General features: G+C 38.5%; 1 protein-coding gene across 1 annotated transcript; it reads right to left on the bottom strand.

Moving 5' to 3' along the window:
* Positions 1–2,452: 2,452 nt before the first annotated feature.
* Positions 2,453–9,939, bottom strand: LOC128186929 (uncharacterized). Its single transcript, XM_052856911.1, has 2 exons — positions 9,814–9,939; positions 2,453–9,451 (listed from the first exon to the last, which is right to left on the bottom strand). The coding sequence occupies exon 2, from the start codon at positions 9,292–9,294 to the stop codon at positions 3,193–3,195; it is 6,102 nt and encodes a 2,033-aa protein (XP_052712871.1). The 5' UTR covers positions 9,295–9,451; positions 9,814–9,939; the 3' UTR covers positions 2,453–3,192.
* Positions 9,940–12,940: the final 3,001 nt, after the last annotated feature.

The raw sequence follows: 12,940 nt of genomic DNA, 5'->3' as shown, positions 1-12,940 counted from the left end.
ATCTTTGACGGAAATTTGTTTGAAAATGTTGGCTAAAAATAAACAAAGTAGTCATTAAACAGGAAGTTGACACCCGATTGGTACAGAAATATATCCCATGATATGGCATGCCTATACAAATATTGTGTAAAAATTTCAAGCATCTGCGATAAATAGTTGCTGAAAAATCTTTGACGAGTTTTGTTTGAAAATTTGGTTAAAAAATAAGCAAAGTCGTCATTTAACAGGAAGTTGATGTCCGATTGATACAGAAATATATCCCACAATATGGCATGCCTAAACAAATAGTGTGTAAAAATTTCAAGCATCTGCGATAAACAGTTGCTGAGAAATCTTTGACGGAAATTTGTTTGAAAAGTTTTGCTAAAAATAAACAAAGTCGTCATTTAACAGGAAGTTGACGTCTGATTGGTACAAAAATATATCCCACGATATGGCATGCCAAAACAAATACTGTGTAAAAATTTCAAGCATCTGCGATAAACAGTTGCTGAGAAATCTTTGACGAAAATTTGTTTGAAAATTTTGGTTAAAAAAAAGCAAAGTCGTCGTTTAACAGGAAGTTGACATCCGATTGGTACAAAAATATATCCCACGATATGGCATGCCTTAACAAACACTGTGTTAAAATTTCACGCATCTGCGATAGATAGTTGCTGAGAAATCTTTGACGAAAATTTGTTTGAAAATTTTGGTTAAAAAATAAGCAAAGTCGTCATTTAACAGGAAGTTGACGTCCGATTGGTACAAAAATATATCCCACGATATGGCATGCCTTAACAAACACTGTGTTAAAATTTCAAGCATCTGCGATAAATAGTTGCTGAGATAAATGCGACAGAAATTTTTGTTACGGACGGACAGACAGACGGACAGACAGACGGACGGACAGACAGACACACAAGGGTAAAACAGTATACCCCCTCTCCTTCGGAGCGGGGGTATAAAAAAAAGTGTGGAAAACTGAAGTGGGACAGACAGACGGACGCAGAGGAAAGCTATAGTCCCCTCCGGTGAAAACCGGTAGGGGACTAAAAATCAGAGAGGATTAAATTATTGCAACTACTGGAATAGCAATGAGTCCCCAGGGGTATCAAGAATTTTAAATTTGTATTATTTGGGTACTCTAGGGTTCTAGTTCTACAGTTATAATTCTTTATTATTACAGTATCTTTGAGGTACCCTTAGGGTATCTATGTTGTATCATTGGAGTTCCTTTGGGTGAAAAAAGAGATGCCGGATAAAAATATCAAAATATTGTTCAGAAATGTTTTCAGAACGACTTGAATATATCACAAAACACAAACTATTTGGAAGTTTAATCTGAGTTGAAAATTAGGAGGCTAAAATAACTTGCAGTACTCTAAAACTATTGAGTTATGAAAATTGTTCATTTTCTTCTTGAAAACCTTCCACCACAAAATATAGTCTCTAAGTAAACTCTAACTAAACTCTGTAAATATATAACTTTTTTAACCATTTTATTCAGTTTGGTTTATTTGGCATTTTGAATTATGAATATACAAATAGCAATAATATAGGATGCAATTTTTTCTAACTTTCTAACATAAGAGGTGACATAAAATAGTTACACCCCCCCCCCCCCCCCCCAAACAAAAAAGTGGAGCAAACCTCTTTAAGAAACAAACATTTCTATCTATTGGTTAATTTTGCTGGTGGTTGGGTTCTAATAAAGGTAAAACACCGTTATACTAACACATTCAGGACTATTAAAGTGTTTAATTTAGACATTTGTAATGATTAAAATGTATAAATGGTAGTTATTCAGGACAGCATTGTGGCACACGGGACGAACTGAAACCCGTTAAAATTCAAGTGGCAAAACCTTTGGCGTGACGAGTGCACTAGCAAAGTCTACAAACTATACTCAAGTACATGATGATTTGGTACCAGAAAAGTTGATAAGGAAGTTTAGCAACACAATACAGCACTCCATCCTTATAAGAAAATTCAGTTAAATGGAGGAGGGAGCAATATCTCTTTCTAAATCCTCCACAGTAAGAATATAAATAATATAAACTCATGCAATTGCTCAGGCAAGATTGAAAATGGTTTAAAGGTCACTTTAAAGCTGACTTAATGCAATTGGCTTTCGTCCTTTTTAACTTCTTCAAAACGACAAAGTCAATTGATACTAATTAAGGTGTGAAGCATCTCTATGGTAAGAGAATTTAAATTATGAAATCCATGGTTCTACCACCCCTTGGACACCACGGGCGGGGCCAACATGACTTCAGGATAGGATAAAACTTCGAAGGGTAGATCGAGGGTTCAATTTAACGTTATAATTTTATTTGACCTAATTTACCTGTGTGACTGCCTATTCACACACGGTGTTCAACTTTTATTTGGATACACGTACATTCCCAATTTCCCAAAAATGATGTTTCCCAAAGAGGCTGATAATAATCTTTGTATTATTAGTGTTCTGTCTCTGATACAGAAAGTTTCAACCAGTTTATTCGTTTCATGGTTTATTGAATAAAGCAGGTAAAAAGCTACAAAAGAACAAAAATCACATTTAAACAATTGTCTTATAAATTCACACGTGTACTGTTGAAGACAAGAATGGCGTTCCATACATAAAAAATTTGGAAAATACTTGGACTAGGGAAACTGATAAATCCTACATTTACTTTGAAATATATGTAATTCTTAACATTCTGACAGTGTAATATAGTGAAATATATGAGAACAATACTCAAAACTGCACAAGGAAAGACTATATCCAAATAATATATTGACATCATTGCTGACCGCTAATTTCTTGATAAGTAAAGTTTACAAAGAAAAAACTATCATATAAGGTATTCATAAGCTTAAACATTTTAGTAGCACATATAAAACAACAAAAACATACATTGTAGTGGCCCACAAGCTTCAAAATGGAAAGCTTCTTATTCAGTTTTCTGGCACGTGGTGCATAACAAAAAAGGGAGATAATACTAGCTCGCATGTATGGAGCGCAATTAATGTAACAAATGAATTCCACTACACTCCCCACCTGATATTGAAAATATCACTATTATCTTATACATTTAAACAATAATAATACATTAAACCGTATAGTGACATATTTCTTCTTGAAATATATTATAATATCATATTCAAACAAATGATTACAATGAACACATTTGGCAACTAAGTGGATTGCAGTACAACATGAGAATGTCACTCGTCATGTATTAAGAGAATAGTGTCTGATATGGGTCTCGTGTATACAATTGGTTTCCCATCTCTTGATACCTTGACTTCGACTTTGCGGACCCGGCCATCGACACTCTTTATAGCATTGGTAATGATTCCAATCGGCCACTCGATCCGTGCAGTTGTCAGGTCTTTAAGAAGTACAATGTCTCCAACACATAGATCTGGAACCACGGACTGCCATTTGGTCCTCGATTGGAGCGTTTGTAAATATTCCCTCTTCCAACGAACCCAGAAAATATTTGCCAAGTGCTGAACGCACCGCCATTGTGCTTTGTACAAATCCTTGATATCTTGCCGTACAAAGTTTGTTGAAATTTCTCCCGACTTTTGAGTAAGTAACATGTTTGGGCTGAGGATCACTGGAGATTCAGGGTCAGAACACACAGGTGCAATTGGCCTAGAATTCACGATGGCACATACTTCAGCCATTAGAGTAGTCAATACCTCATGAGTGAGATGTCTTGAATGTAAGTCCATAAGCATAGAGTCGAGTATTCTCCTCGCAATGCCAATCATCCGCTCCCACACTCCACCCATGTGGGAGGAATGTGGGGGGTTGAAAATCCACGTCACCTTCTGGTCGTACAGAAATTCTCGAACAGGATTGTCTTCCACGTTAATGACGTTGACATCAAGGTCTTCAGTTGCTCCCACAAAATTGGATCCCCGGTCAGAGCGGATTTCCTTCACATTGCCCCTGAGAGAGATGAATCTTCGCAAACAGTTGATGAAAGAGGATGATGATAATTCCTCGATCACCTCTATGTGGATAGCTCTAGTGTAAAGGCAAGTAAAGAGAACGGCCCAACGCTTGCTGTTGGAGGCTCCTCCTCTTGTTTTACGAGTCACAATGCTCCATGGTCCAAAAGTGTCTAGCCCAATGAAGGTGAAAGGAGGACTTGGCTGTAGTCTGTCTGCAGGTAAGTCGGACATCAGTTGACATTGGTATTTGCCGCGTAGACGCCGACACTTTATGCATTTGTGTAGCAGAGAGGATATCAGACGCTTTCCTCCAATGATCCAATACCCTGCAGATTGCAGGGCTCCGGCCGTGAAATGTCTACCTTGGTGTTTTACTGCTTCATGGAAATGTCGTACAAGCAGTATAGCCACATGATGATTCTTTGGGATGATAAGTGGGTGCCTCTCATTGATACTCAGGTATCCTCTTTTCAAACGACCTCCTACCCGTAGTAAACCTTTTTCATCGATTATTGGATTTAATGCGATGAGACTGCTATTTCTTGGTAATGACTTCCGTGATTGCAAGCACATTATCTCCTGTGCAAAAACTTCATGTTGAACCATACGTATGATCAGTTCTTCTGATGTTGGTGAGGCTTGAATATCCAAGGAGTGATGGAACTTCCTAGATATAGACCTTAAACAGTCTATAGATTTCACAAACACCTTCCACCTGGAGAACCTCTCTGATCTGTGAGTTATACAAAAAGTCGCAGATTGGTCCTTTTTTCCGTCAACTGCTGTTTTCAGGGTTTTAACCTCTTCTTCCTTACGAATCTCAGGGTCATTTTCTGGTTCAAAAAGACTGTAATCAGTGTTCAGATCCTCCTCCAAAGGTTCCTTGAGTTGAGGTGGTCCTCGAATCCATATGTTGTCATTAATGACTTCCGCAGTAAGGTTTCTCGTGCCCGCATCTGCTGGGTTGGATTTTGTTGGGACATAACTCCACTGCTTGGGTGTTGTTGATTTCCTGATTCTTTCCACTCGGTTTTCAACATACTTGAAAAATCTTTTGCCTTTGTTATTGATATAACCCAACACCACCATACTGTCTGTGTAAAACCTAACGGTGTTAAACTTCATGTCCAGTTCTTCACTGATGATGTCATATAACTGGACGGACATCACTGCTGCGCAGAGCTCCAAGCGCGGTACAGAATGACCACTTGTTGGCGCAAGTTTACATTTTCCTAAAATGAATCCCACGTGGATGTTGTTCGAGTCGTCGACTGTGCGCAAGTATGCTACTGAGGCAATGGCAGCCTCCGAAGCATCTGAGAAAATATGGAGCTCTTTGCAGAGGGTTTTTGATAGAGAAGAGGGTGTGTATGTCCTTGGTATATGTACATCTTCAAGGAATCTCAGAGAGTTCTTCCAGTTTGACCACTTGTCCAAGAGATGAACAGGAAGGGGATCGTCCCAGTTGTACGAACCTCTCAAAGTCTCTCTCATCAAGATTTTCCCAGAAACTACTACTGGTGCAACAAATCCAATGGGATCAAAGATGCCATTAATAGTCGACAATAGTCCCCGCTTACTGAAAGGTCTTTCTTCCTTTGACAAACGATATGTGAATGAGTCAGACTCAAGCTCCCAGTTCAACCCTAAGCTTCTCTGCATAGGAAGTTTGTCAACGCTAAGATCGATATCTTTGAAGTCCTTTGCTCTATCTTCAAACGGAAAGGCATCCATAACATGCTTGTCGTTAGATGCAACTTTATGCAAACGTAGATTACCACCCTCTCTAAGAGCAGCTTGAGTTCTTTTGAGCAAACTGACCGCTTCGTCAGGAGTCGATAGAGAAATTAATCCGTCATCTACGTAGAAGTTTCGTCTGACGAAATCTACGACATCACATCCATAGTCGTCTTCCTTGGCACAAGCGGCCTTGCGAAGACAGTATACAGCTACAGCCGGTGAAGGTGAGTTCCCAAAAACGTGTACTCGCATACGGTACTCTATCAACTCATTGTTAATGTCGTTGTCTTTGTACCAGAAGAAGCGGAGGAAGTTCCTGTGCTTCTTATCAACTAGGAAACAGTGAAACATAGATTCTATATCAGCTGTTACAGCTATTGGTTCTTTTCGAAAGCGTAAAAGTACACCTAACAGGTTGTTGTTCAGGTCCGGACCAGAAAGAAGAACGTCATTCAAGGAAATACTCTGATATTTGGCAGATGAGTCGAACACAGCTCTAATTTGGGATGGCTTTTTAGGATGGTACACCCCAAATATTGGTAAGTACCAACATTCTTCTTCTTTCATGAGTTGTGGTGCAATTTCCGCATGGTTGCAGTCGAATATCTTTTTCATGAATGTCATAAAATGTTCTCGTTTCGTTTGATCCTTTCGAAGACTATTATCCAGACTGTGCGCTCGCTTCAGTGCATACGATCTGTTATTTGGAAGTCGTTGTCGATTTTCTCTAAACGGCAAAGGAGCTTCCCAATTTCCTTCCGCAGTGAGATGAACGTCTTCATCCATGGTCCTCATGAAATCTTTGTCATCAACTGAGAGACCGATTGTGTCATCATCCTTCTGTTTCATGAATATAGATGTATCCAGATCCTGAGGCAAGAAACTGATATCTTTATTCTGAACTTCTATGTGTATGTCGTTTGGACATGGTTGGAATATTGACGACCTCCCATTTGGTAAAAGGTAAGTTTTGTTTACCACGACAGAGTTAGGACGGTGTACTTTGTTCAGACAGGATTCGCCGACAATCACCCAACCTAAGGTAAGTTTCTGTCCGAATGGTGAGTTCCTCGCACCTGTGCGCTGCTCTTCTACGTGATGTGCTTCTGGTGTATCACGACCAATCAAGAGGAGAATCGGAATGTTTTCATCAACTTCAGGTATGTTGTCAGCGATGTCTTGAAGATGAGTGTATGATCTCGCTACATCCGGTGTAGGTATCTCATTTCGGATATCGGGGATCTGGTTACATTCTATGATATTGGGTATATTGATAGATGTCGATCCGTCCAGCGATGAAACAATAAGGTCTCGAGCTTGTCTGCCAAGCATGTCAGTGACTCCTGCACAGGAAGTTAACTGGTAGTCTGTCATTACACTATCCATATTGAGACGATCAAAAACTTCAGACTTCACCAAGGATCTATTGCTTTGGTCGTCTATGATTGCGTATGCTTTCAGCGACTTGCTTGGATTTCTGGCTTGGTGTACGTTTACCAAAATCACTTTAGCACATGACTTCCCTGAGAATCCATCTTTACATATCTGGGTACATGCGGATGTTGCGGAATTTTCGCCAGTCTTCTCCCCACCATAACGGCTCACGGGTGTTCCAATATGAAGTGCTGACGGATGCGAACTGCTACCGCACTGATTGCAGTGAATAAGTTCTGTGCATTCTCGGGACTTGTGTTGATCAGAATTGCAACATTTAAAGCAAAGTTTGTTCTCTCGCAGAAATCGTTTCCGCTCCTCATATGATTTGTCTTTGAAGCCACGACAATCATTAAGACTATGATTGGCCTTGTGGAGAGGACACATGGAGGTGGACTTCATGTTTTCTGAATTCTGTCTAACTTCAGTTTTCTTTGTTGCTATCCATTGTTTCCCCAGATTGGATCTCGGACCAGCTTTCTCCTTTGTTGTGCTTGAATATGTAGTTTCACTGTTGTACATGAACCCCGGATCATTTTTCATTTTGCTGATGTCTTGCATGAACTCCACAAAGCAAGAGAAGGGAGGGAAGACAGTGTTGTGTTGCTTTTTGTACTTGTAAGCATAGGAAGTCCACTTCTCTTGTATGTTATGTGGAAGCTTACCAAGTATTGGCGCTAAACCTGATGAAGCATTGAAATGGCTCAATAAAGTTGTGTACTTTGGATTTGCCATAAGGGATTCAATTTCTGAGATTAAGTCTAGCAAGTCATATAGTTTCACATTGTCTCTGTTAGTGAGTTTTGGGAAAACTGATAGTTTAGACATCAACATGGACTCCAATAGTTCAGGGCTGCCATATCGTTCATTAAGACGCTCCCAAATTTTTCTTAGGGCTTCAGCTGGATTTGAAACGTTTGACGATCTAATGCTTGCAGCGTACTTTGATGAAGTTGGTCCTAACCACTTTGTAAGAAGGTCGAGTTCCTCAGTGTTTGTCGCCTCGAGTTCCTTCATTATTTCTTCGAACTGTGCTTTCCAGAATATGAATGTCTGTGGTTGATCATCGAATCGAGTGAGACGAGATATTAGCAGGTCTTTCTTCAGAAGAAACTTAGTAAAGTCTTGAACTTGATCGGGTCTGTTTGGCATGACACTTTCAGTGTTTTGAGTATAAGGCTGGCTTATGGGAAAAGTCTGAACATTCGAATTGAAGTTGACTTCTGATTTCATTTTTTCAGTTTGGTTATTGTTCGACTGTACATTGATGTGAGGGATTGTTTGCTCCACAGGACTGATAAATGCATCCACTTGAGTATGAGGCTGTATCAAAGGGAATGTTTGCACATTTGAATTGAAATCAACTTGTGGCTTTTCCTTATCTTTTTGGTTAATAGCCGATTGTTCGTTGATATATTGTGTCGTACGCTCTATAGGATCGATAAGTGCATTCAACCTTTCTATATTCTGCATTGTGGGTTTTCCATCAGCCTCTTCATTCTCTAGTGCTTCTGCTTCAGCCTTGGTTGCTGCCACTTCCTGTTTAGTGTTCAAGAGTTTCAGTTCCGCTTCAAGCTCTTTCTGTTTCCTCATGGCCGCTGCACGAGATATCTCTTCCTGTTCAGCAATAGCTGCCTGTTGTTTCAGTAGGGATGTCTCTTGTTGAACATAGTCTAACCGAGCTTTAGCTGCTTCCGCCTTTGCCTTTGAGCGTGCCAGTTGTGAAGAGGAACTGGATATATGTGTGAGTTTTAATTGCGATATCTTTGACCGACGTGAAGCATTTTCAAGAGCTACTCCGCGCACTTCAGATATTTTATCGATCACTGAATTCACAAGTTCTTTGCATTTTTGCATAAATGCTGAATGTTTCTGAAGCTCTTGAATGCTATCTTCTGTTCTTGTCCTTGTAAGAAATGCTGCAAAATCAGCAGATGTTGAACAAAAATCTGCATAAGCTTTTGAAAGGTCACCTTCAAATTTGTCTAAATATTCTAAGTTTGTGATGGTAGAGCTGTATGTTGAAATTAGGTTCTCGACAGCTGCCCATTGAGCGTTTATGTGAGTAGTATAATCATCGCTACGCTTTGAGAATCCCTCTGCTCCCTTTTCGGTCAGAGTCCTTATTCGTGACTGAGGGTCTTCAAGTTCCGAGCCTTGTTCCATTGTTAGACTTGTATAAGACATCAGATCCAATTATCGATGAACGCCGTTTCGTCGTAGACGCCAAAATGTGAATCTCCTTGTCCAAGTCGTTACAATCTTTTTACTGTTCTGTCTCTGATACAGAAAGTTTCAACCAGTTTATTCGTTTCATGGTTTATTGAATAAAGCAGGTAAAAAGCTACAAAAGAACAAAAATCACATTTAAACAATTGTCTTATAAATTCACACGTGTACTGTTGAAGACAAGAATGGCGTTCCATACATAAAAAATTTGGAAAATACTTGGACTAGGGAAACTGATAAATCCTACATTTACTTTGAAATATATGTAATTCTTAACATTCTGACAGTGTAATATAGTGAAATATATGAGAACAATACTCAAAACTGCACAAGGAAAGACTATATCCAAATAATATATTGACATCATTGCTGACTGCTAATTTCTTGATAAGTAAAGTTTACAAAGAAAAAACTATCATATAAGGTATTCATAAGTTTAAACATTTTAGTAGCACATATAAAACAACAAAAACATACATTGTAGTGGCCCACAAGCTTCAAAATGGAAAGCTTCTTATTCAGTTTTCTGGCACGTGGTGCATAACAAAAAAGGGAGATAATACTAGCTCGCATGTATGGAGCGCAATTAATGTAACAAATGAATTCCACTACAATTAGCTCACCTGAGCTGAAAGCTTTTGTAAGCTTTTCTAATCAAAATGTGTTCGTTGTCTGTCGTCGTTGGTGTTGTCATTGTTGTAAACTATTAATATTTTCATTTTCTTCTCAAGAACCACTTGGCAGATTTCAACAAAACTTGGCACAAAGTATCACTGGCTGAAGTTTTGGTCAAATGAAGGACCGTCCTTTCTCTAAAGGGGATATAATTTAGAATTATTGAAAATTTATTGGTATTTTTCAAAAACCTTCTCAAAAACTTTTAGGTCAGACAAGCTGTAACTTGTATGGAAGCATCCTCAGGAAGTGTAGATGTAAGTTTCTTCAAATCATGGTCCCCGCGGTAGAGTGGGAACGCAATAGAGGGATCAAGTTTTACATAGGAATATATAGAAAAAATCTTTAAAAATTCATTTTTCAAAAATTATTAGACATGAAAATCTCAACTTAGAGTGGAAGCATCCTCAGGTAGTGTAGATTTAAGTTTTTTCAAATCTTAGTACCTGGGGTTAGGGTGGGGCCACAATAGTGAAATGGATTTTTACATAGGAATATATAGAGAAAATCCTTACAAGAGACCAAGTGGCCTTAACGGTCACCTGAGTAGCACATAACCCATACACAAACTTGTCGAGGAGTCTCATATATGCATTTAATTAATAAGTTTAATTCTAGAGTAGAAAAATAATAAATTTGTAATAACGACCACCTCCCTGCCTGAAATCTTTCAAAAAGAACTGTGAAACCTATAATTTTGGCAAAAAACTTAAAAGATCTGGTCTACAAAATCATGAATCCAGTTTTCCTTTTAGGTGTGTGGAGGTAAAGAAGATAATTTTTTAATACATTATATGCATTAACATCTAAACATCCATTTTTGGCCCAGCCCTAGAGTCAAAACCCATACTCCAGGGGACATGAAAATCAAAATTTCAGTAGAGGACTTCCTGGTTAACATAATTAAAAGTCAGTTTTTTTTATACAGATGTGTGACAATAGAGAAAAAAAATGTTTGAACATTATATGCATTAACACTATATTGCCCCCCCCCCCCCATGTCCTGAACCCCTGACTCAGGGGCGATGAATTTCACAATTTAGGTAGAGGAGTTAGTGGACATCATAATCATGTATTCAGTTTTTAGCCCACATGTGTGTGAGTAGAAAAGAAGATTTTTTAATATTTAAAACATTTTTACTATATGACCATATTGGCCCCACCCTAAAGCCTGAACACCTGACCCAGGGGTCATAAATTTCACAACTGTAGGTAGAGGGCTTCATGGACATCCTATTTAACAAATACATATGGGAGTAGAGAAGAAGACTTTCTATGATTTAATTCATTTTTACTATATGGCCATATTGGTCCCACCCTAGAGCCTGAACCCCTGACCCAGGGGTCAAGAATTTCACAATTTTAGTAGAGGGCCTCATGGGCATCATAATCATGCATTTAGTTTATAACAAACTTATATGAGAGTAGAGAAGAAGATTTTCAAAAATCTAATACATTTTTACTAAATGGCCATATTGGCCCCACCCTATAGCCTAAACCCCTGACCCAGGGGTCATGAATTTTACAATTTTGGTAGAGGGCTTCATGGATATTATAACCAAGCATTTAGTTTTTAACAAATATATATGGCGGTAGAGAAAAATTTTCTAAGATTAAATGCATTTTTACTATAATGCCATATTGGCCCCACCCTAAAGCCTGAACCCCTGACACAGGGGTAATGAATTTTACAATTTTGGTAGCGGGCCTCATAGACATCATAATAATGCATAATGCATTTAGTTTTTAACAAATACATATGGTAGTAGAGAAGAAGATTTTCTAAGATTTAACACATTTTTACTATAAGGCCATTTTGGCCCCAACCTAGAGCCAGAGCCCCTAACCCAGGGGCCATGAATTTCACAATTTTGGTAGAAGGCTTCATGGACATCATAAATATGCAACCAGTTTTTCCTCACATGTGTGGGACTAGAGAAAAAGATTTTTGAAAATTTTGCTTTTTTGGCCCCACATGTGGGGCCCCGGGGTGGTAGAGCCATGAATTTCACAATTTAGATTCCTCTTACCATAGAGATGCCATTTATTTTTTTCATTAAAGGCCGAATCCAATATATGATGGTTCAGACACAGAGTCGAGAGACAGTGATTCTGAAATGCGCCCACGATCACCCAAAAAAAGAACTTCGCAAACACTGCCAGCACTCTCTCCGCTGCCCATTCCACCATCTCTAGCCAAGGCAAATGGACAAACAAAGTCTCAAAATTTGATATCCTCAGGAAATGTCAAGGCCAGGCTCCACCGTCACCAAAATTGTCAAATCCCTCAACTCAAATCCTATAAAGGAAAGTGCATAAACTTGAGGTCAAACCTCAGATTTGAGGCTGAGTATTGACTTAAGGTCAAGATCTAGTAAGTGATTCCAGACTGTCTTTTTGTTACGAGAACCATTATGACGTCATAATTGATTTGATGAATCTTTTCCCGTATTTTACGGCTTTAAAGGAATTATGTAGAAAATAAAACAATATTTTGACATTTTATACTTTATCACGGGAAAAGTAATCCCGGTACCTATATTCAATTTGACATCATTTTAAAGAGGATTCCAAGGCGAGACTGTAGGTAATCTAGATATATTTCACTTATAAAAAACGGACAAAACTCCGAGATTGGTTACTTTTATCCTTCATATTTCATAGAAAATGGTTGTTTAAAACATGATTTTTCATTGTGTGTAACAAGGGACACCCTATGAAACAAAGATATTGCTATGAAGCACCATTTATAGAATTCATATCTTGAATTTCATAAATCTTTAGGCACCTTTTATTAACTAGATCTTGACCTTAAGGTATCCGTACCTCATTAGACCACGTGACTAAAGCTTCTGTGTCGTGACTCATCGATGATTGCCGGTAATTGTCGGATATTAATATAAATATTTTTAAAAACCTAGTAGCTGAA

Source organism: Crassostrea angulata, chromosome 6, assembly GCF_025612915.1.
Source record: "Crassostrea angulata isolate pt1a10 chromosome 6, ASM2561291v2, whole genome shotgun sequence".
Classification (NCBI taxonomy): Eukaryota; Metazoa; Mollusca; class Bivalvia; order Ostreida; family Ostreidae; genus Magallana; species Magallana angulata.
Note: the sequence above shows the minus strand (reverse complement) of the source record. Positions and strands in the feature narration are given on the sequence as shown.

Bases quoted from the DNA above. Each gene is read 5' to 3' on its own strand.
- LOC128186929 (XM_052856911.1), bottom strand. From the start codon at position 9,294: ATGTCTTATACAAGTCTAACAATGGAACAAGGCTCGGAACTTGAAGAC.